This window comes from Camelus dromedarius, chromosome 4 (assembly GCF_036321535.1).
Source record: "Camelus dromedarius isolate mCamDro1 chromosome 4, mCamDro1.pat, whole genome shotgun sequence".
Lineage (NCBI taxonomy): Eukaryota > Metazoa > Chordata > Mammalia > Artiodactyla > Camelidae > Camelus > Camelus dromedarius.
This window is the reverse complement of record NC_087439.1, coordinates 30,996,517-31,021,464: the sequence shown is the minus strand read 5'-3', so window position 1 is coordinate 31,021,464 and position 24,948 is coordinate 30,996,517. Positions and strand designations below refer to the sequence as shown.

The 24,948-nt window shown below is 35.0% G+C and overlaps 1 protein-coding gene across 10 annotated transcripts in view; it reads right to left on the bottom strand.

Moving 5' to 3' along the window:
* RIF1 (replication timing regulatory factor 1) overlaps positions 1-24,037 on the bottom strand; it is a 53,290-nt gene extending 29,253 nt beyond the window's left edge. For 7 of the 10 annotated variants that reach the window (XR_010380579.1, XR_010380580.1, XR_010380578.1 and 4 more), the window contains exons 1-20: positions 23,915-24,037; positions 23,424-23,549; positions 22,562-22,640; positions 20,262-20,358; positions 19,081-19,208; positions 18,894-18,988; positions 17,903-18,092; positions 15,805-15,897; positions 13,414-13,552; positions 10,983-11,134; positions 9,516-9,633; positions 8,679-8,852; positions 8,161-8,271; positions 7,430-7,492; positions 7,096-7,196; positions 5,479-5,565; positions 4,052-4,125; positions 3,669-3,849; positions 2,202-2,309; positions 1,705-1,854 (exon numbers count right to left, since the gene is read on the bottom strand). Coding sequence is in view for 6 of the 10 variants with exons in the window: in XM_031451387.2 (XP_031307247.2) it covers positions 1,705-1,854; positions 2,202-2,309; positions 3,669-3,849; positions 4,052-4,125; positions 5,479-5,565; positions 7,096-7,196; positions 7,430-7,492; positions 8,161-8,271; positions 8,679-8,852; positions 9,516-9,633; positions 10,983-11,134; positions 13,414-13,552; positions 15,805-15,897; positions 17,903-18,092; positions 18,894-18,988; positions 19,081-19,208; positions 20,262-20,358; positions 22,562-22,640; positions 23,424-23,527 (2,244 nt within the window). In the remaining 4 variants the exon portion in view is untranslated. Of the gene's footprint in view, positions 1-1,704; positions 1,855-2,201; positions 2,310-3,668; positions 3,850-4,051; positions 4,126-5,478; positions 5,566-7,095; positions 7,197-7,429; positions 7,493-8,160; positions 8,272-8,678; positions 8,853-9,515; positions 9,634-10,982; positions 11,135-13,413; positions 13,553-15,804; positions 15,898-17,902; positions 18,093-18,893; positions 18,989-19,080; positions 19,209-20,261; positions 20,359-22,561; positions 22,641-23,423; positions 23,550-23,726; positions 23,882-23,914 lie in introns of those variants that run through there. The other 3 variants (XM_031451389.2, XM_031451388.2, XM_031451391.2) reach the window with 3 other exon arrangements.
* Positions 24,038-24,948: the final 911 nt, after the last annotated feature.

Sequence of the window (24,948 nt, the reverse complement as noted above, 5' to 3'; positions counted from 1 at the left end):
TGTAGAAAATGAAAAATGTACTATAGAAACTAGAACAAATGAACAATAACTTTTCAAAACTCTGTGATACAAATTTTCTGGAACCTACAAATGGTAACTAATTTATTACATATTGGACAAGGAGCTATCAGTCATATACATGTAAATTTACTATCGCCACAACACAAAAAGTGGACAATGAGGAACTCCAATCTCACCCATGAATATATATGCAAAAAACCTTAAAACACTTATCTGCAATTTTTTTAAAAGAATTTCACTGTGACCAAGAAGGGTATCCCAAAGACACAAGATTGGTTCAATATATGGAAATGTACATTAACAACAGCTTTTATATACTTCAACAGCAACCAAGAATGGACAGGGAGGAGACCATTTATAAAACCTGAAAACAGCTCTAAAATTCTTAGAATCAAGAAAGCTAGGTTAAGTTTAGAAAAACTAAAAATAAAAATTCCTGAATGGAAAACTCAATGTTATAAAGATGTACATTTTTTTTCCGAATCAATCTATGAGTTCAATATAACCAACCAATGCCAAAATCTTAACAGGGTATTTAAGAAAACTTGACAGATTCTAAATTTCTTCCAGAGGAGAGCAAATATGTAAGCCTACCCAAGACAATATTTTAAAGGTGAAAACCGAGGGTCAAGCTTCTCCCTAGCAATTACAAAAACATTCAAAAAATTCATTGTCTTTGTGCCAGATAAAAGCTAGGGTTATTATACATCAGCAAGACAGGTCTCTAACCTCATGGACTGTGGGTAAAGTACCATAATGAAGTACACAAAAGATTTTAAGGTAAGTGCCAAAAAGGAAGTAACAAAGTGCTAGGATAAAATTAACTAAACTAAGTAAATAACATTTTTTGAAGAAGGAAGCACAAGCCTCATGAGCAGCTGTAAGCAGTTCAGATTTTTATTCCAAATGCAAAAGAAAGCTAAGAAGTATTTTAAGAAGAGTGACAAGATCTGATTTGCATTTTTAAAGTCACTCTGACACATACTATAGTATAAAAAGGCTATAATCAGAATTATGCCAATGTTTTTAAAAAGAGAATATTATAAGTGAATTAAAAAAACCTGAAAAGATGGATTTCTAACTCCTGAAAGACACCTCTACTCTTCTCTACAGGGGTAACTATTACCAAAAGCTAGAAATTTATCTTTTCAGATGAAAAAAAGACTGCTTCAGAGTAATAAATTACAATAAATTTCAACTGGCAAGAAGCTGTATTCAAGTACATATGTAAATATCAATATGTAACTTAAGGTTAAATGCAAAGAAAGAGGTCTATTCTATCCACCAAACTGTTAACAGCAGTTGTTCTTTATAGACTAAAGATGTATAAAGGGACCTACATTTTGAAGTCTAAAGCCAGTCCTTTAGAAGTCTGTAAAGATCTAATAGATATGACAAAGCAAGGTCCAGGACAGCAAGGTCCTTATATCGTTAACCTAGAAGAGCACAGGCACAAGGAGATACACAGCAGTGCAGTCAAAGCACATCACTGTTAAATGGTCCTGATATACGGACCTTAGAGTCCAAAGACACAAAACTGTTTCACAAAGCTGCTACTTGTTTTATGTATTAACTTCATTACTTATAAACTGAAAGTATTAGTAAATGATTGTTCACAAATGTTATCTGTATTTACTTGAAAAGAATCCTTTAAATGCGAAAAAGGTATCAGGATAAACTCACTGAAAAGCCTTCCTCTTCCAAACTGGACATTATCTTGGAAGAAAGTTCCTCACAACATAAATTCTCTTCTGCTGTTGCCACCAAAGCTGCACAGCGGGCAAATGTTCTATATAATTCTGACCAAGTTTTAAGTAAGGTCTTCATGGTGGCCTAATAATAAAAAAGAAATTTAGAAAATGTGTATCTACATATCAAACACCTAACAGAATACATCCTTAACGTTTTAGAAACATAGTAACATTTAAGGTGTCAAAGAGACAAGAAAAGAGTAATGAGTTTGCCCACCCCACTGAAGAATCTTAGTATTGCCACAACACCAGTAATTATCAAAGGTCAAGAGGAACTTCTTTCTTCTTTCAACAGTTTCCTTTCCCCTAAACTGATTAAAAGTCATAAGGAAGTTTTGTTTTAGGAAAAATTACCATAGGAGTTCATTATAAAGGGTGACATAATATTTTAAGAAAAATACAAGTTCCTCAAGTAAAAATTTGCCTTACCGCTGGAAATTTTTGTGCTGAAAAAATATGGTTTACTGGTAAAGTCAATGCACCATAGATAGCACTAAAATTATGCTCTAAGGCATCACCTTGATTCACCTCATTGGTCTGAAACAAGAAAAATAATGAAGTCAGACAAATTACCATTTAATTCTGGGCCAAAACAGTAATATCTTACTATGCATACTGAGTAGAATTGTGTCCCCAATGCTGACATGTTCAACAGATAGTGAACCCCTAACCTCTGTAACCTTTGGAAATAGGGTCTTTGTAGATATAATCAAGTAAAAATGATGTCATGCTGGTTTAGGGTGAGCCCTAATCCAGTAACTGGTGTCCTTGTAAGAAAAGGGGAAGTTGGATAGACAGGGAAGATATGGGGAATAATGCCATGTGAAGACGGAACTGAGACTGGAGTGATGCATCCACAAGGTAAGGAACATCAAGAATTGTTAGAAGCTAAGAGAGGCAGAGAACACATTCTCCTTCAGGATTCCAGAAGAAACCAACCCTGTCAACACCTAGATTTTGAATTTCTGGCCTCAAGAGCTACTAAAGAATAAATTCCTGTTTCTAGCCACCAGTTTGTGGTAATTTTTTACAGCAACCCTGGGAAACAACGAACTGTGTTTAAGTCCTAAAATTAAGAATCCCAGGGATGACCCCAAAATCTTTTAGTATACATAAAAGGTAGCATTCAAGCAAGGGCTGATAAAAAGGGACTCTACCATCCTTCAAACAGGGAGAAACTATCTAGGAACGTCAATTTTTTTCTTCCGTTAAGAATATGTTTAATGTGGTGTTGGCTTGACTAGCCAAAATACAGGCTATATTGCACAATCATGTAATAAATTCCTTGGAGCCTTCACTCCAGTTGAGAGTTACAGCAGAATATTTCATAAAGAATAATTCCATTTAAAGATTAATAAAGCAGCTGATGAACTATAAATAGTGACAAAACTTGAGCCCCGCACCCTGACAATACTGCCACTTTTATAAGTATTTAAATGTAAGGGTTAGTCAACTCTGAACAATTAATGATTTAGGAACTACTATATGGCTTTGAAGTAATCACCAATGTGACTCAGCCATGGAATCCTAAGAATATACAGTCTAGTCAAGATGCCCATGTTATTCCCCACAATACAAATACTGAAAGAATATAGGATATAAACGGGAATCTGTATATATCATATGTGAGCCTTCTGTCATTCTAATCACTATTGGAGAATATGGATTGTTTAGCCCCCACTAAGTTACACTTTCTTAAACAACAAGGCAGAAATACAGTGAAGAGAAATCAACTCATCTAAAGAGTAGAAAATTAACCAATCCCACAGAAAAAAAAAAACTAATGCCTTCCATTCAAATGCAAACTTCTATTCAAATACCCCTGCTGCTCTAACAAGGAAAAAAAAGGAAGATATTTAAATCTGGAGGGACACATGCAGTTGACTTACATCATACCTGATTAATCAATTCAGTTAATGGAGTGACTATAATATTCCACATTCTCCAAAGATACTCCTTGTTTTCCAACTGCTTTGCATTTTGATTAATAACATTTAAGACAGAATCACTGAAAGCTAGTGGTGAAGTTGGACCAGAAAGAACACAGCGTACAAGTGTTTCCAGGTTGAGAAAAAACCTAAGGGAAAAAATTTGAACTATGCATTAACTGTATTTCCTACCGAAATACATTATACTATAACAAAATTATAAAAATAACTTACAAAAAAAAAATGAATCCTCTTATTTTAATTTTTAGAAAATTTATAATAGAGCATGTAACTCAAATATATCATCACATAAGTAACCTTCTAAGATAAACATATTTTATTTAAAATTACCTTTCATCTTCTACACCATTTTCCAAGAGTTTATTATTGAAAATTAACTGAATTAAGAACAAAGCAGGAGTTCCCTGAAGAAAGATGGGAGATTAAAATCAATCTTGTTACAAAGAGTACAATCTTCTTATTACACTTACTTTCTATAATTGATTATATGAAACACAACCCTTTTAAGTTTGAGAAATGTAACTCTGGAAATTACTTGGGATATGACAAAAATGACAGCAAATATACTTCTACAAACTGCACACAAAAATCAAGTCCTTTATATTTTAGTAATAGCTAACGCATCTGCATGAGCAACTGAATAGTGAGGGATTCCAGATTAAAAAAGAACATGAACTTAAACTTGCTGGATCAGCAATACCTACATTCTGCAGATGTTAAATATATTTCACTGTAATTAAACCAATGTTACTAAGCTTCCAAAATTTCTAACAGTAACCAGCACTATTATATAAAGGCAAATAGAAAACTTTCCTTCTAGAATCCTTCATTTAATCCAAGAAAATTGTTCAAATAATCGCGCCATATTTAATTTTTCACACTAATCTATCACAAGCGTACCTTGTTTTACTGTGCTTCGCAATACTGCATTTTTTACATACTAAAGGTTTGTGGCAACCCTGAGTTGACCCATTCTTCCAACAGCATTTGTTCACTTCATGTCTCTGACATATTTTGGTAATTCTTGAAATATTTCAAACTTTTTCATTATTAATATATTTGTTATAGTGATCTATGATCAGTGATCTCTTATGTTACTATTATAATTGTTTCAGGACATACTCATATAAGGTGGCAAACTTAATAAATATTGTGTCTGGACTGCTCCACCAACCAGCCATTCCCCCCGTCTCTCTCCTTCTCTGGCCTCCCCATTCCCTGAGACACAACAATATTGAAATTAGACTAGTTAATAACCCTACAATGACCTCTGAGTGTTCAAGTGAAAGGAAGAGTTACACATCTCTCACTTTCAATTAAAAGCTAGAAATGATTAAGCTTTGAAAGCATGTCAAAAGTCAAGAAAGGTCAAAAGTTAGGCCTCTGGAACCACTTTGCAAAGTAATTTTTAATTAAGGTATGTAAATAGTTCTTTTTTAGACATAATGTTATTTATTGCACACTTTAATAGACTAAAGTACTGTGTAAACATTAACTTTTAGATGCACTGGGAAACCAAAAATTTCATGCGACTTGCTTTCTTGTGATATTTGTTTTCTTGTGGTGGTCTGTAACCAAAGCTGCAATTATCTCTATGGTATGTGTGCACCTTGTCTATCATTTTTTTCCTTTAATCAGCATATTCAACTTTCATTCTTGGAATTCTGCAATCTAAGTTTCACTGTCTTAAGAAAAAAAAAATCATGGAACTTTTTGTTAGCTAATGTTAATCATATCATTACATTTAAGATACTTGCATTAAGAATATCCATATTAGCAACCTGATATGCTGGAGAACCTAATACTTTCTGAGGAAGTCCTTTAATTGTAATTTCCATGAGGACCTAAGAAAGATAAAAAGTTTTACTGTACATTAGCCATAGAAGTTATACCTTATTTAGTAAAAATCTAATAGTTAACTATATTTGGAAATTTTATTGTTAAGAAACATTCACTCATTAATATACATACATTCTCATTAATTTTAAAAGTTCAAACACAGAAATACAAGAAATGAAATGACAAAGTCCTTTCTTATCTCCAGGGATAATCAATGCTATCAGTTTGGAGTTAATTTTTTTAGACCTAAATTTCCATATACGTAAGTACACAGAGAAACATACCTTCCTAGTCTGGCCATCATATATACATTTTTATATCATTAATGATATACTGTGAGATACTCTGGAACCGACCTCCTTCATTTGTGTAATGGAGTTTTCACATCAGTCTATGTAGACACATTCTTATTTGATACACAGATATGCACAGTTTTTTCAAATACGTTTAAAATTAATGGGCCTTGAGGCTATTTCTACTTTTTATACTACCGAAAAAAAATTTGCAGTGAATTATGTACTCACTAGTAGCAGAAGCAAGTATTTCAAAGGATTGCTAACTAGAAGCTGAGTCTAAGATACATCTCTCAAACATGACAGAGCCTACTAAACTGTCTTCAAATATTACCCACACTAGTATTAACCTGAGCTCTGTAACTTAAGTGACATAACTACATGACAAAAATAATTATGTTTAGTGAAAATGTGCTTTCACATATTCTCATTTGAAGCAGACTCTAATAACAATAATTAGCATTTGTTGACTCATTTATTTTGTTCCAGCCCCACACTGCTCTGCATTTATCAACTCATTTAATTATGAACTACCACATCTCCTCCTTCCAGAGAGGCGAGAGAGTAGATGAAGTGCTCAAGTTAACTCAGTTAATAGCTGGGCTGAGGCTCAGTCTGTACCAGAGCCCCTGCTATTAACCACTATGTTCTACTGCCAAAGTAGACATCCTTGTCACTGCATATAAAGGAAACAGACTCAATCTATGTCAGGGTATACTTTTTTCCATCTGTAGCTTATTTGGGGAGACTCACTATTACAAAAAGTATATACAATTTGGTTTTTCCTTCTCTACCATATAGGATAAAACAGGTGCTTAATACCAAAGTTCTTATATTGGTTAAAGAGAGCAGATTTTAAAAAAGCTCTGTAAGATTATCACTAGATATTTTTTAAAATGTACAAACTAACAATTGGTGGAGCTCAGCAATTCTGACATAAAATTAGTGCTCATCTGAGTTTCTTCGATTAAAGTTTTCATGACCTTTATCCCATTTTCTCAGTATGGCTTATTCTTTTTCTTATCACACTGGAAGATTATTGTAGTTGCCATTATATTCATCTGCTAAGAAGTGTCAAATGACTCTAGCGTCATTTGAATATAACTTATTACAAGGCTAAACTGATGATAAATACTTGATATAAAATATCTTTCCAAATCCCAATCTGTACAAGTAGCTTCAACATAAAATTCAATTTTAGAATATGGTTTTAAAATTCCAGCATATACGTATTACACTTACCAGTGTTTTTGACACAGGAAATACTTCTGATTTCACCACGCTTTCCAAAGATTTCAGTAAGAGGGTCAAAACTTCAGAACCTGGTCTCTCTTTTTTGTTACCTATCAAAAAGAGAAAGGAGTGGTATAGTTCTAAACATGTTAGGTATTTTTAGGTGTAAAAATTAACAGAGAGCTATTAAAAAGTAATTTTTTACTAAATCTTCAAAGTGTTTTGTTTAAAAGACTGGAAGATATGACATTTCAAAAAGTGATTTTAAAATACACTTCATATATGAAAGCCAAACAATTCATCGAGTGCTATAAAAAACTCATTTGATCATTATAGTGCTTACCTGATTCAATAACTGACTTCACCAAGCTAATCAGCTCCTTCCAAATAGCAATGATAACTGCATCTGTCAGGCAAAACTTAAGTACTTTAGAATAAAGTAGATATGGCTAAAAATGCCCCTCTTTCATCCTTATACTATAAACTGAACAATACTTAATAATTTAAAATACAATTCTCTTCGTTATAGTCTACCTTGTAAATCAATTTAATACAGTATCACCTCATTTTGTTTAAAGAAATGTTTTTTCCAAAAAGAATGCAACATACTAAAGTAATTCTTTTTTTTTTCCATCTTCTGTATTTTCTATAATGAACATCTTTCTCTTTTGAGACAAAGAAAAACAATTAAAAATTCAGAAGGATACCTGAAAACCACTAGAAAAAAATTTCCCAGCCAGTTGAACAGCAACCTATTATTTTTTGGTATCTGTCCTCATTACTTAATAAGCTCCAGAACACAGGAGTTTAGGTGTAGATGCTGGAGCCAGAGAAGCCAGGTCTGAATCATATCTCCATCACTTACTGTGTAAGTCTGCACAAGTTATTTACTTCTCTGTACAATTCCTCATCTGCAAAATGGGCTAACACAGAAGGTTACTATGAAGATTAAATGGATTATATGTAAAGCTCTTGTGCACAATCTGGACAACACGTGGCATTACATATTTACTGTTTTGTTTTCTTTTTAAACACAGGTTTAAACGATAAAAAAATCTTCTCCTAAGTATTTACCAGAGGCATCTTTTCCAACTGCAACAAAGCTATCGTGAACAGCAGTGATAAGTGTATTTGCATGTTTGAAAAAAAAAGAAGAGCTGCTGATTAACGGATGTTCAAGTGGCTCTAAAAGAGAGAGAAAGAGACAATTACGCAAAATGAAAGCTTTATGAAATAAATTTCTAACATGTTAGGTGGCCTGATATGCTTTCTCATAAAAAGACACTTATTTTATACATAGCTATAAAATATTTTGGCTGTGGAGAAAGTATTTCTCCTCATCCCAATGTACAGTGTTGTGAACTATTTTTTAAATATTTTTAATTTTTATACAATTTTTAATGGTTACTTTCCATTTAGTTATTACAAAATATTGGCTATACTCCGAGTTGTACAGTACATCCTACATCCTTGAGCCTATCTTACTAAATCCAATAGTTTGCACCTCCCAATCCCTCACTCCTATACTGCCCTCCCCTCTCCACTGGTAACCACTAGTTTTAATAATTAAAATTTTTAAAACAATTAAATACCTAAGCTCAGTATTAGTTTGTTTTGCTTGGCAAAACTCAAGACTTCCGGACCCAATAAAAAATGAAGCAACATTTCAAGCCCCAAAAGTTGAATAGAGGGGATTGTGGCCATTCCACCAAAATTTGAACTCAAGTTCATCCGGGGAGTTACAGGAGCTCCATATGGAGAAGCACCTTTAAAAAAACATAACAGGTAAGTTACATAAGCTTAAATCAGTTACCCAAATGAATATATTTCACTTCATTTCAATGAAATGTACCTTTAAGAGTAAGTAATTTGTTTTTCAAATGAAAGTTGAAGAGTTTTTGTTTAAAGCCACAGCAGAGTGCCTAATTAAATACTAATCTTACTAGGTTAAGAACAAGATTAGTGTCACACACCATTTAAATGAAGGTAATTCTTGGGGATTAACCAACCTGAAACTTCTCTAAAAGAATACAGTCTATAAAAAAAAAGAAAAAAATCTTGGAGCAGACCCTAAATTCACACACACACACACACACACAAACACAAAAAACCCATACCTTAAAATATTAACATGCATGCATTCCTCAAACTTAGAATCTAATGCTGAAACAAACATAAAAGTCTGTAATCCACACTTCACACAACGTAGGGGAAAAAAACTGATCTTTTCCAACTATAATAATGAAACTACAGCAGTAAGCAGTAACACATACAGAAAACAATCAAGAATATATAATGAATTTTGTGATAAGGGAGCCAAAATTATGAAGTGCTTCATTTATGTGAATAGCACAGAGCAAAGACCTCATTCAGAGTGTCTATTTTTAAAAAAGAAAAGGAAAAAAAAATGAAGTTGGTCTACCTCTTACCTTTGTGTATAGGACTCATAGGATTTAAACCTGGAGAAGTAGCTACACGAGGTGAATTGCCTTGAGGCAAAGGACTGGAATCGATGCTTATGGTGCTTTGAATCAGAGGTACACAAACCTATTGGGGTTAAAAAAGGGGCAGTTATATCTGTAAACTGCATAATTCTCTTTTAACTCTATTTTTTTAAAGTACTGCATAATAGAGCTTAAGAAGCAGTCTGAACTCTTTTGATATGCTGAATTTTATTGGCTTTTTCAACGCACAAGCTCAAAACTGAAATTTGGAAAAGTGAAAATTTTTATTATAACTATATTTGCCCTAAATATTTACTATCTATAAATTTCAATTCTAAATTCCAGATGGAAAGCTATAGACACTAACAGCTTTTGCAAATAACATCTATGTGAGTTTTAATGCTATTGGTAGACAAACCATTTTAAGCTTTTTAAAAACCATCCTAAGAAAATATGAACTAAGACACTTTCAAGTTCATTTCTAAGATAATTCCAGTATCTGTCGAATCTAGCCTATGAGTAGATTATGCTAAGGAATGTATGGGACAATTGGATAAGATTAAGGACCTTATGATGGTAAAATCTGGAAAAATTATGACCCCAATAACATATTACTATCAAAGTCAAATTTTAATTAGTTCATGCTCTATTAAGTTTAAAAGCCTTAATACATTAAACAGTTAAAAATTTAAAAAGAACTTGCTAAAAAATTTCAAGTATATTTATTATAAATTCCCCTTTTGCAAGAATACATTCACTGTTATGCAGTTATTTATATAGACTAGAAGACAAGGACTACATATCCAAAAGTAAAATGTACTCCAAGACCCAAGATAAGCAATAAAGGAATGAAAAAGACAAAAGGAGTTATCAGAGCTACCTTTTTTTTACTTAACTGTAAAATAATTCGGAAATCAAGGATGGGATTAACTGCAAAAATGAAAATAAGATTAAGCTTTATGTCTAAATGCCAGCAAGGGTATCAAAATCTAAAGGAAACTGTAAACTCATTTGTAACAATAATGAAAAGCTACAATGGAATTAAATGATCAGTTATCATTATGTAGTCATACATACAAGCCAAAGAGATACAAAAAATTAGAACTAATCCAACTTTGCATCTACTTTCTATTTCAGTAATATTTACTCTATTCTCAATTATATTCTAAGTCCTATGAAATTCCTTTTTAAAAATCTTTCATGACTCCAGAGTAAGAAAAGACATTTGAGTGTTTGTTATCAAAAAGCTTTCAGAGGCTCCATTTCAGACAACCGAAGAATATCCTTTGGAGGAAATGAACTCAAATTCAGTGTCAGCAGGAAAAAAATCTTTTATGTAATGCGGTCTGCTAAGACATAGCAAAAACAGCACTGAAAGATTAGATTGGTAAGAACTTAACATACTAGTTTAAGAAACACATTAAGTATTATAGTCAACAACTGTAATGTTACCTGTTCAAAATTAGCAGGAAGATGAGGTCCTAGTCTCATCAATAAATACCACCAGACTTCTAGTTTTGTCAGTGCTAGAGTTTCTGTTCTCACATGGATGGAACTCAAAGGCTGCATTAATAACTTCAGTCTTTTTGCACTACATAGTATTTCTTAAAAGAAAAGAAGTACCCAGGTAAAAACATTTAAGAACTAAAGATCAAGTCTTTCAAGAATGAGTATGCAATAGTCTTTTACCATAGTAAGAGAAAAGATGTTTAAAAAAAACTTATTTTAATCACCAGCTGTTCCTGTTCCATCCCAAATTCCCACCTTGATAAACTCTAGTACAGCTAGGCCACAATACTTAATAAGGCTGACTTTGAAAAATAATTAGTACTTATTAGATACCATGTGACAGGGGAGATTTTCCCAGCATTCAGCAACATCTACAATCTTTTTGGTTGTTATAACTGACAGTGGTATGAAGACTGCTACTGGTATCTAGTGGGCTGCATCCAAGTATGCTGCAAAACTTCCTCTAACACACAGGGCAGTTCTCGGAAACAAACTGTCAAGCCAAATACGCCAAAATGCTGAGAAACTCTTTCCATGCTGCTTCGTATTCTTATTATCTGCATCTTACAGATTAAAAAAGAGGCATATTTTTACCTCAAAAAAGGCTGTCATTTAAAAAAATTTACTACTAATTCCTTTCATCAACCATTTTAACTGTCAGTACCATTAATTAGATTTTGGAAATGTAAATAGATTCATTTATAATTAGGTATACTCTACATTAATAATATTCAGACTGCTAAAATTCTACATAAATACTAAAAACATTAAATACACTTCTTTAAGCCAAATATTTATATCAGAAGTGTTTACAATGTGACTGTGACTGAAGATACATAAAATAAGATAGTCTGCTCAAACAACTTATCAAAGACTTTTAAAGGATTATGAAACATCTGTCAAGCCATGTATTTGATGGAATAACATTCATCAATGTTTCTTACAACTATTCTGCCACTCACCTTTCAATTAACAGTCCTATAAAAAGAAAATAAAGTCAGATCACTGCGGAAAGAAATCCTCTAATACTTTTTGAACTCCTATTCTGCACGAGAGGATGACAATACCAAAAACTGCTGCGCAATAATCCATTCTCTTCTAGTTACAAGACCTGCTTTCACTCAGAACCATGATGGGTGTCCAATTTTTGACTGCTTTATCTAGTCTCCCATTTAGCCATTCTATCCAGTGAGATATAACTGGAACTGTACATGGAAGTTCTGAAACATTCTTTATAGATAGCTTAGTCAGCTGGGAAGAAGTTCATTTTTGCTCCATTTGCCTTCTCTCCTTCCTGAAGTCTGCAATTAAAGCATACTGAAGGTGATAACAGAAAATAGGCATCTAATTCCTTAATGACTTCCGGGATCCATAATTCCAGTCATAGACTCTCTAGCTCTGAAGTTACTTCAAATGATAGCATTTTATTTACCTTCTTTAAGTCATTCCTATTTTATGCTGTAACACTCAACTACACATAATCCAACAAAATTTAATACTAAACAATATCTAACACTGCCATTTCATAAGCAATAACCAAAAAAGGTGACATTTTCAATTAAAATCTGGACCTGGCAATGCACTTGTATTAATATTTTCAATAATAGTAATTCTACTTAATGAAAATAATTACTTTATAAAACATATTTTAAAAGGGAAGAAAAAGAATTATTAATGGTCTTTAGCAAGGATCTTTTAGCAGAGTACGAAATCAACATTATTTACCAGATCTTGTTAAATAGTATCAGCATACCTAAGATTAACAACCCAGTTAAGCAGGTAGTCATACTGACCTACTCTCGGGCGAAATACTCTCTTTTATATATATATAAATGTATGTATGTATGTATATGTATGTATGTATGTGTGTGTGTGTGTATATATATTTAAATATATATTTTATATATATATAAATCAAACACCTCCAATAGATAGTAACAAGATAAGGGTACAGTAAATCAAGAGGAATCACTTCTAAATGTTAATGCGAACTCCCTATTAAGTACTGTTCTAAAGGTCCTGAAATAAAGAAGTTCATCAACCACTGATACTTTTACTCCACAGCAATCACAATTGTTTGCTATCATCTATTGGCTCTGTGACCTTTGATAAAGTACTCAACTAAGTGCTGGAGTGCACTAAGAAAGCCACAAGTGGTATTTGTCATCTTGTTCAGTTTTTGAAATAGCATAAAATAAATCTTGTATCTGTTTTTTTCAATAAGGCTTAACCTTTATTTTTAGCTACAAATTTAGTCCCCTAAAATAGTCCATGATAGGTTAATTTCAATAGAGTCCAAAAAAATCAGAAAAGCTGTGTTTTTAATCATAAGTAAAAGTCATAAAAAATCAAAATTATAAAATTACTTACTTACCTGGATTTAAAGCAAAATTATCTATTAAACTCTTCCAAGCAATAAAAGCTATTTTTTTAATCATGGGTGTGCCACTACGAAATCCCAGTTCTTCCAACTGTAATAAAGAATTGATGAAACTCCCACTTCGATGCAAGGTCTAAAAAGGGAAAATCATTAAGAAGTTATTTACCTGAAACAATATATAGGCACTATTATTATTCATTTATCTAATTCATTCTGTGTTAGCTGTGTAAAATTTACGGAGTTTAAATTTTTAAAACTAATGAATTCTGTATGCATATTCAAAATTCAAGATCACAAAATATAAAGCTCCGAAGTAAACAAAACAGTGCATAATACACATTTCTAAAGCACTAGAGGACATTAGAAATGTTAGATACAATCCTAAATTTACCAACATATTAAAAAAAAATCCGTATGAAAAAATTTAAATATAAAAGAAAAAATAAGAAAACCTGAAACTAATAATCTTTCCAAATACATGGAAAGTCAGGAAAAACAGTTAAGTGAAAAATGGACAAATGACAAAGAATGCATACCAAGAAAAAAATACACGAAAAGATAGCACATTAACAGTCCTAAGTGGCTACAGTCCATACATAATCTGAACAAAATACAAAAATTAAAAAACAAACAAAAAAATGGTTTAAAAATTCAAAAAGAATCCACAAGAAAGCTAATAGAGCTAATAAAATAAATCTGCAGTGTTGCAAAATACAAGACCAACCTACAACAGCAGTGAACAATCTAACAAGGAAATCAGAAGAGCAATTCCACTTTCAATAGCATCTAAAAGATGGCATCTAAAAGAATTAAACACTTAGAAATAAATCTAATCCAGCAGTGAAAGACTTTTAAACTAAAAGCTACAAAGCACTGTTGAAAAAAATTTGCAAAGATCTAAATAAATGGAAAATCATCTCGTGTTCATGAATAGGGAGACTGAATGTCATTAAAATGTCTATACTACCCAAAGCAATCTACAGACTGAACACAATCTCTATCAAAATTCCAATGGCCTTTTTCACTGAAAAATAAAAGTTGTTCCTCAAATTCATTATGGAATTGCAAAGGGCCCCAGATAGCCAAAACAGTTTTGGAAAAAAAAAAGTTGGAAGACTCACTTCGCTGACTTCCAAACTTACTACAAAACTACCATAATTAAAGCTTATGGTAATGGTAAAAGGGCATAAACATAAACACCAAAAGAACAGGGATCCCAAAATAAAATTCTCACATATACTGTCAACTGATTTTCATCAAGAGTGACAAGACCATTCAACTCAGTCTTTTTAACAAAACAGTGCTTAGAAAATTGAGTATCCAAATGCAGAAGAATGAAGCTTTACCCTTATTATATGCCACATACAAAAACTCAAAATGGATCAAAGGTCAAAACTTATGAATTAGCAAATCCAGAGATACAGAAAGTAAAACAGAGGTTATCAGGGGCTGCAGGGAAAGGGTCAAAGGGAGTCACTGTTTATTTAACATGTATAGTTTTTGTTGGGGGTGATAAGAAAAAGTTCTGAGTATAGACAGTGGTGATGTTTCACACAACTTGTAAATATTTTTAACGCCACTGAACTGTATACTTAGGATGGTTTTGACAAATATTATGTTTATTTACCACAATAAAGAACCCACCCCCCCACCCCAAAAAAAAAAAACCTGGCTTAAAGAAAACGTACAGTTGATTCTCATTATTCTCCACAGTTACATTCTATAAAGTGCCTCAACAATGTATTAGTGAATACTGAGCCACAGCTACTAGGGAAAATGCAGGGTTAGGTTCTTGCAAGCCTCTGATCACACTGTCATCAACCAATTGACACATAACCATGTTCTTATGTTTTCCTGTTTAAAGACCTTATGTAATATATATTGTTGATTCACTAACACTGCACCCACAGCAGACAGCACTTTAACTCATGCCTAAACGAAGTTTACCTAACACATGTATTTTCCCCCTAAGGGAAACAGTGCTTAGGAACCACAAACAGCACTTCAGCACTACACTTGGGGCCATTTAAAGCTGAAATCACCAAGGAAAAGCACAAAACATGAAAAATGTGGCACTAAATGCATCATGAAATAGACATTCGTTTAAAGGATATTAAGAGTTAAAGCAAAAAGGCAGAGCAAAACTCTGCTCAACCTCAGCCAAGAACATGTGTGCTGGAGGACTCGAACTTTTTGCCACTCTACATGTCTAACTGACTGCAACTGAATGCAGCACAAGTACTGATGTTGGGTTTATAAATAAATTTTAGTGAGCAACTCAACTCATGCACACTGTGTATGAATAATGAGAATCGACTGTACTATGGAAAGTTAAGAGATGGAAGGCTCTGGCAAGTGAAATGTATTTGTTAACTGTGGACTTACCTTCCCAAGAAGTTTGACAAACAAAGGCCATAATTTCAACACGTAAGTCTCATTTTTACTCATAAATAGCTTTTGGAGTTCCGAAAGTAATTTCTGAAAACAAAAGCAAAAATATTTACCAAAAAGACTCTTGGAAAGGAAAAAAAAATGCAGTATTAAATTGACTGTCTCAGCTAAGTAACTTTTCTCAGTATTTTATTAGGAAAATTGTCATGCATATAGCAAAGCTAGTAAGTTTCACAGTAAATAAAAATCCAAATACCACTATTTTACTATGCTTATCATATACCTGGCCATTCTTTCATCCATCAACAGAGTTTTTTTTCCTACTAATACACTTCCCCCTAAAAACTTCAGTATGCATATTATTAGAGTTCAAATGATAATGTTTTAATTTCTCACTCTACTGCCTTTAAAAATACATTAATAGTTTCATGGGTAACATATCAGAGAAAACTTTAGTTCAAATTTATTAAGAATTTTAGGGGGGTGGAGGGTGGGAAGGGATAGACTGGGATTTCAAAATTGTAGAATAGATGAACAATATTACACTGTATAGCACAGGGAAATATACACAAAATACGATAACTCAGAGAAAAAAATGTGACAGTGAGTGTGTAAATGTTCATGAATGACTGAAAAATTGTGCTGAACACTGGAATTTGACACATTGTAAACTGATTATAAATCAATAGAAAATGTTTAAAAAAAAGAAAAAGAATTTTATACAGCGGACCCTTGAACGACATGGGTTTTAACTGTGTGGTCCACTTATACATGATATTTTTTCAGGTAAATACAATACTATGTGGTTCATGGCTGGCTGAATCCAAGGATGCAGAGGAACCATGAATTCATAGGACCGACTATAAATTATATGTGGATTATACTCGAATTGCTCAAGGGCTGACTGTAAATACTCTTTAAAAATAAACTCATCAGAATAAAGAAAACCTGCAAAGACATTGATTGGATTTACTTTATTAGACTCCAAGCATTACCATGAGGCATCTTGAAAATAAAAAATAAAACCCCAAGTTTTAGAGAATCTGGAAGGCTCCCTACTGCCTGGATTATAGTAATCTCCTCTAACTAGTTTCCCTGCTCCTATGCAACCCTTCCTAGAGTCTATTCTCAAGCACAGGCAGGGTGAGCCCTTTAAAACCCAAGTCAGTACGTGTATCACTGGTAGACTCAAAACCTTCAAATACAGTTTTCAACATAATCCAGAATGTAAACTAAATGCCTTACAATGGTCCCCAAGTTCCTATGTGATTTGGCCCTCTGATTCTGTGACATCATCTCCTACTCCTCTCACCCTCATTCGCTCTATTATTCTGCCTAGTGTTCGCTGAATACAACCAAGTACACATCCATCAGAGCAAGGCCTTTTGCCCTCCTGCTTCCTACTGCCTGGAATGAGCTTACTCCATGTTATTCAAATAGCTAACTCCTGTATCACCATCAAATCACTGTTCAAATAACCTGTTCTTTTTTCCTTCCCTGACCACCTCACCAATCCTGTCCAATGGCACTCTCCATCCAGTCTCTGCTATTTTTCCATAATGCTCTTCATCAAATATACTATATTCTTTATTACCTCTCCCACTAGAAAGGAAGCTCCACAAGAAGATGCTTTTTTTTCACTGCTATATACACAGTGCCTAAAACAATGCTGAGCAATTAGGTGATCAACAAATGCTATAAAGGCTGAAAAACTCAAAACCTGGGGCAAGTAATAACTTTAGAAAACTGTACACACTAGATGCACTTACATGCATTAAATTTATATCTATTGGGTATACCTAGATAGCACTGAAGCAGTAAATGATCTCCCTTTTCCAAAAATGCAATTTCTTTCAATTATCATTCTTGGACGATGGGGTAAAATGCCTGGATTCTAACAACACTGAATAGACAAGTCCCTTCCTTACTGCAATGCAGGGGGAGTGTGACTACACTAACTTAAGCAATTGTTTGTTTTAATTCAAAGAGGAACCTCCTAGATTATAGTGCAATTACACCAATATGTGCCCTAAACTTGGCGGAAAACCTTACAATGCAGAACCCCCCAAAAAATCCTTAAAATATTACTTACAGTAGTCATAAGCTGCTCTGTGATAGATGCTATTTCTTGTTGTTTCTGAAGCAACAATGGCATCCCCATCTCTAGAGCAGTCGCTCCTCGCAAATGTACCTTTTGGGCCGAATGAACCACTAAAGGTATAACCAGTTTTGCCCACCTAATTGACTCTTCTCCCATTTGAACTGGGGCTTGTTCAATTAGCCTATGAAAGAGAAATCATTGACTAAACTAGTTTGACCTCAACTTTTACGTTTAAACTACCAGGAAAATAAACAGCATATGCAAATATGTGTAGTATGGTCCATTTGTTTCAGAATACACACACAAAAATAGAACAAACTTTAATTGCTAATTTATAGATTTCTGTATTATTTTTATAAATTTTTCAAATAAGGAGAACACATCTTCTTGCCTTCAAATTAAAAATTTTTAAATACTAATTATTTTCACACAATTGATTTCGATATTCTTACAGAAGATAGCTGGAGAACCATGATACAATGTGAACATCAGAACACTAAATAGTTACAGCATATAACTCAACAACTACTGAAAACTTTTAAAGAATGAAAAACAAGGTAAGACAAAGCCTATCAACAGCATTTGTGCTGTGAGCATATTCATTATGAATAAAGCAGGGGTGGGTAGGAAGAAGGTAAGGGATTTTCCTATTCTCCCAATTTGCTGTTAGTCATTGTTAATGCTTTCATAAATACACCCTGCAGCCCACTTAGGAGTCTACTATTTTTTGAATTCTTGCAAAAGCTTTAACAGAGATAATTTTTAAAACCAGAACTGTGTTAGCAGCAGCAGCATAACAAAGAAACCTAGCAACTTAGACACGTCTACTTACTACTTCCTGTTACTTTTTGAGAATTTTAGTCTGGAAGACATTTCCTTCTTTTATTACGTCCAACTCAAATTTAAGTCCCAAAAGTCTATTCCTTAAATTCTAAATTTACTGAAAATATTCTTCCAATATGCATAGCATCCAAACTCATACCTGATGATGACATTTAATGCTTCATAATCAACAACAGCAGAATGCGTCTCTCCTCTATTAAATACTATTTCTAATGAATCAATTATATTGGATACCTGAAAGAGAACCAAATAAAAACAAATCAAATATGCCTGAGTTTTTTTAACTAGCATATGGTTGAGAAGACATATGCAAAAACTATACTCACTACTCTGCCAACAACTTCTGCGGGAAACGTCTGCTTGGATATCACCCAAAGTGCCCTAGTACGTACATTTTTATCTGAACTCTTAACAGTATCATTCAGTATTGAAAGCAGTTCTTGAATATCTGTCTCTGAAAAATAAGCAGTTTTAATTATGTGGAATCATTTACATCCTTTAGAAGCTCAGTTAAAAGCAGCAGAGAAAAATCCTATTCTCTTCATTGTCAAAAAATTAAATGCATATCCAGAAAGGACCAGAGAGCTAATGTTGATATCAAACTTACTCCCAAAACACAAAATTAAGGTCAGAGGAAAACAATACTCAAAGAAAAGATATAGACTCAAGAGTAGATATTTTTTGCAACTAAAATAATTCTACACGGTCTCATCATTAGGTTTGAACATACAAGTCAATTTTTGGCAAAATGTTATAAAGCCTGTATCTTTGCGCCAAAATGAACAACTACTTTAGACTGTTAACATTTCTACATATAAAAAAGTATATACTTTTCCCTCAGAAAAAAAGATGGTAACAACCTTCTGATAGTTATTCCCTAGTCCTGATTGCTCTTCTCTAAAGATTGCCTCCCAGGTTTCCTTTACCATGGCAAGCTTCTTACAGAGCAACAATTAAGATTATAGTCCTCCCCCAATACCCATGGGGGACTGGTTCCAGGACTCCCCCAGGGATATCAAAATCCGATAGATGCTCAAGTACCTTATGCAAAATGAAGTACAGTCAGCCCTCAATATCTTCAGGTTCTGCATCCAAGGATACAGAGTGCTAAGGATGCTTAAAAACTCAAAGCATCAGATCCTGTGCTTTCATTACCACTTTTAGCTCCAAATTATCTCATTTACTACTGTGTAGAACAACTTTTCAAATTACCATATTCTCTACTGCATGCTTGTGTAAAATAAATGACCATCTAACTTCTAAAATTAATTTCATCCAATTATTAACTTCCAAAGCAGATGTGTTTTTATAAAGGAGAAGACTGTCGTAGCAATTATTTTTAAATAGGCTCATTTCCTTTTAGAGCTACCTTTATGGTATCAAAGTTTAATATCAAACACCTCAAAAGCAAATCCTATATAAGTTATGAAACTAAAGAGAGGTAACAGTACTTTCAACAGTATTAAATTATAAACTCTACAAATATTGTCATAATAAATTTAACTACCTGATAATCCTGAGGAAATTTTGGGATTATATAAGCAAAACCCCAAAGCCTGTAGAGCAGCACTGCTAAGCTCTGAGTTTTGACTGACAATGTGAGCCTATGAAAACAAAATCACACGTGTTACAAACAAGTACAGTTGTAAATCAATTTTTGTCAAGCAAAAGGTGACCAAGAAACAAAATTACATTTTAATCTCAACAATCAACACATCTTTGAGAGCAGATAAAAAAGGAGTAAGAGCAGGTCACGTACATAGCTTGACAAAGAAAAGAGGGAAACTAGACAGAACTCAGCTAAATAAAGAATATTTTTCTTAAAAGAAGAACACATGCACACATCTGAAAGCAAAAAAATTAAAAAGCAGCAGCAGCTAACAAATGGAAGATGCTGAAAATACTAGACAGGAAATGAAGAGTAGGAGCAAAGTCCTTCCACAAGAAGTAAATAAAATACTCAAAGGCAAAAGCTGACATCTTAGCTTTAGAATGGAGTGACACCTCAAAGACAAGAGGGAAGGGATTAGAATGCAACATTTACTGAATAGCTAAAGTATTAGGAGCTTTAAACATCTCAATCTTTGAAAAAAAAACAAACAACATAAAAACCCTACTTCACAGCAGGAGAACTGAATCCATGACCATTTGGAATTCAAACCCTATTCCACGTTACGTATGTTAAAAGCTATAAAATTCCAAACCAGTCAGAGGGAATCTTGCCATATTCCCAATCCTACATTTACTTGTAACCCTGTATCTTTCTTGGTACCATTTCCTATTCCAAAGTGATTTATCTGCAAATCTCCCCACTTCTCTGAATCAGATATCCAAGGAATCCTCAACTATGTTACTCTTGAGCAGGAAGAATGGTAAATGTTAGTAATCAAATATAAGAAGACACTTTCCTAGAACATCTCCTATAATTAATCAAACCAAACATCCATAATACCAAACCCTGGGTTATAAGTGGTATTAAAGCAATCATTTCAAACAACCACAAATAGTTTTAAACACTTAAGACTGTGAGAGCTACTATTGTATCTCCTAGATAGTAGTTAGCATGTGTGCAATCAACTTTTATTAAATATATACTGCTTGAAAATGTTCCACAACAGCGAAGCGTCTTATGCTTGAGAATGTTTCAAGTTATTAGACACAATACTGAATTCTAAACAGTAACACAGAAACATGTTAGATTTCATCTAGTATGGTTCCTATTCTGAAACAATTATCCTTTCAGTACTCAATAATTTACATAGAAAATTACTGTTGATAGAAATCATTAACCACCCATTTGCTTCTAAATAATTATTTATCAGGGATTTAGTTACAAAGCACATCAAAATCCATGCAGTTGAGTTCCTGATCCTACATGCTCTCAAATACCAAATATATAATGCATGTCTTCATCACATCAACTATACTGCTGGAATGTGGAACATAACAATGAAGAAAATGGGATAATAAATATCATTAATTGTGTTTATACTGTTAATAAGTCGAACTACTACACAATAGTTCTTGCTTACATGAACAAAAGCATTGATGACTATAACAGGAATATTTAAGGGTAGTCAGTACCCCTAATGCCTCAACATTTAGCCAGAAATCATGCTAAATTGTACAATAAACATCCTGATAGAATACTTCCATTTAAAAGCACAAAAAGAAGGTCATTAAAATAAGAACTCAAAGGGACTTTGGAGATTTAGTTCAACTTCTTCATTCTAAAAACAAGGAAATTAAAAGTTAGGTATTAAGTAAAGTCACAAAGTCAGAGTACTCAAACAAGGACAAGAATATTGGTCCCACAACTTCCCTATAAACAAAGCAAAAAAGTTAACCATTATAACGGTTTTTTAACAAAGCAACAGTGGTAAAAACTGAGGGTGAGTGAAGATAAAAAAATGAATATTACACACACAGTAGACCAATGACATAATTAAAGAATCTTTTTAAAAAAAAATTCTTACAAAAGGAGAAAAAAATAGATTAAATAATCTGTGATCACTGCTTTTATATTAAGAGTGCAAGTTTTGGTATTCAAAAGTCCATGGCACCTTTAGGCAAGTTTAACCAATTTCTTCTGCAAAGTGGTATTAAAGAGTAACCTCATCAGGACACCAGAGGATTAAGTGAGAGAAAACATGTAAAATAATTAAATAACCCTAATACGTTGTAAATCCTCAAATAGTAGTATAATAATCCTACTGCTAGTTTAGATTCAGTTTTTTGAGTTAGCTGGCAAAACTTTTCTCCCCTCATAAAATAAGAACCTATTTAATAAGCAACAGAGATACGTACCTTTAAAGCTTTGAATAGCCGAGAAAGTTTTTTCTCAATTTCTGCAATGATTTCTTTTCCATCTTCTCCAGTCATACGACTTAAAAGCAGAAAGAACGCAGGTTTATGCAAATGACACACACACACACTACCACAAAAGAACTACCACAAAAGAAATACCTGTATAATCTTTTTAAAGGTTATGTTAGAACTCTGACAAATTAATTGACCCAGTGCTTAAGATACTTTAAACATAGTGCAACATATATCTGAAATAAACGCAAAGAAACCGTCAGAATAACTTGTGCCTCCACAGCGTGCACACGTTTTGACAGCTTCACTACGCGAAAAGGGAACAGGGAAGTCTATTACTAGTTCCAAACTTACTAAATCTGTATCGTTTTGTACCAGTTGTTATCCTTTCCTAGCCATTTCCAATTAACTACAGATAACTCAGAAAAACATGGTTTGCAGGGGGGAAAAATAGGACGAAGCATTTGCGATTAAAATAAAACTCAGGTTATTTGCTCTCTATTGAAAAACCAATTCTGGGTAGCCCCACTGTCTCAATACACAGGTGGCGTGCACTGAAAAACCAATAATCCAGCATGCTCACTTCCAACCAAACTTTTCTTAATCCTTCGCTTACAAGACACACGTGCGGGCTTCCTCATTCCAAACATACACCTAAGGCAGCAGAGCCCGCACGCCGGAAAGTCACCTAGCACGCATTCCCCCCACCCCCGACCTCGCCCGCGACGCCGGCGTCCCCACAGCTGCTAGGCTTCTAGAATACACATACTCACTCTCCGTGCCCCACCCGGGCTTATCTTCTCCCCCAAACCCACCAGGGCGCCCCACCCCCACTCCCAGCAGGCCTCACCTGGTCAGAGTCAGGTAAGCGTCGGTCTGCTCTCCCTGAGAGGCGAAAGGGTCTTCCAAAGTCTCTAACAGCGGGGCGAGGGGGTTTGGACCCGGGGCCGTCATGTCGGCCACCCTGAGGCCCGGACTGGAAGAATAGAAAATCCAATGACCGATAGAAACAGCGCCGCGGCGGCCCGGCATGAGTCCGAGCCCCAGACCCACGCGCCCGCACCCGGCCTCACAACCCCACCGCGTCCACAACCCGGGCCCGCGACGTACAAACTCGTGACGCTAATCTCCCCCTGCTCCCCCCCACACGCACCCAGGCCCACGCCGCGCTCCAGCGCAGGCCCACTCCCGCCACCACTTTCCCGGGCAGCTTTCAACAGGGGGAGGAGACCGGCGGGGGGCGGGAGAAGCCCGGAGAGCGAGGCATCTGGCCGCGAGGGGGCGGAGGTTGCTCCAGGCTGAGGGATCCCCGCCGCCCAGCACTGCGACCCCGATATTCACCCCCACGTACGAAGACCAGGCCTGCGTCCTCTCCACCGCTGCCCCGCAGCAACCGGACGCTGCAAGAGCTCGGCTTTCCCGGCTCAGGCTGTTTACTCACGCGTGCGGCCCGCTCCCTCCCAGGCCAAGATGGCGGCGGGGGCGGGGTCTGGAGCGCGCGGGAGTAAGGCAGGCCTGGCGGGAGAGGCTCGAGCCAATCCAACAGGCAGTGGGGCGCGCCGAAGTCATCGATCCCTCCCCCGCCTGATGTCCCGCCTTGCCCCTCAGGTCACCTTGCAGGTGGAGGTGTTTTGGCCTAAAATTAACCGGCGAGGGACTTAAAATTCAAAATGTGAGTGAATAGCCCAAGTTCCCCAGGCTAAATTTAGTGGGTCTCCAGACTGTCTTCAAACTCGAAGTCCAGTAGTTAATGAAGTTTTAGCAACAAATCAATTAGCAAAGGGATAACCGTACTGTGATGTTTAAGACTGTCTAGTTTGGTCTGCATTCCTAGTCCCCTGTGACCTTAGCAAGTTAATCACCCTTTTTTATGCCTCAACTTCCTTCTATGTAAAATAGAAATGGTAATAGTACAAACTTAAGGTGAAAGCTTAATGAGAAAATGTGGGAGAGACCAGCGGCTCTCAAACTTTAAGTGTACATAACAATGGCCTGCGGATATTCATGATTTAACTGCAGGCTTATGGGCCCCGCCCTTAGACTTTGAGATTCGGTAGATTTAATCAGGATCTGCTGTCCTCTATTAGGCCTCCGGTGTTGAAGGGCGGGGCTTGGTCAAGAGTTCACACTTGGAGAAACTACAGTAAACCCTTACTGAAAGTCATTTCTTACCATTAGAACATTGCTCCCCTTTTCATGGGCCTGTGAGCACTTTCCACAGGACACAGAAGTGTATCAATTTAAAACCAGGCATCTAAGGCCAAACAGCAACTGGTCCTTCCTCTCTGGCCTCACGGGTTCCCACACCTGGCTTGAGCCTCTGTTTACCCACACGCAGTACTACTGTCAGCTCCAGAGTTTGGGTCTGTAGTTTG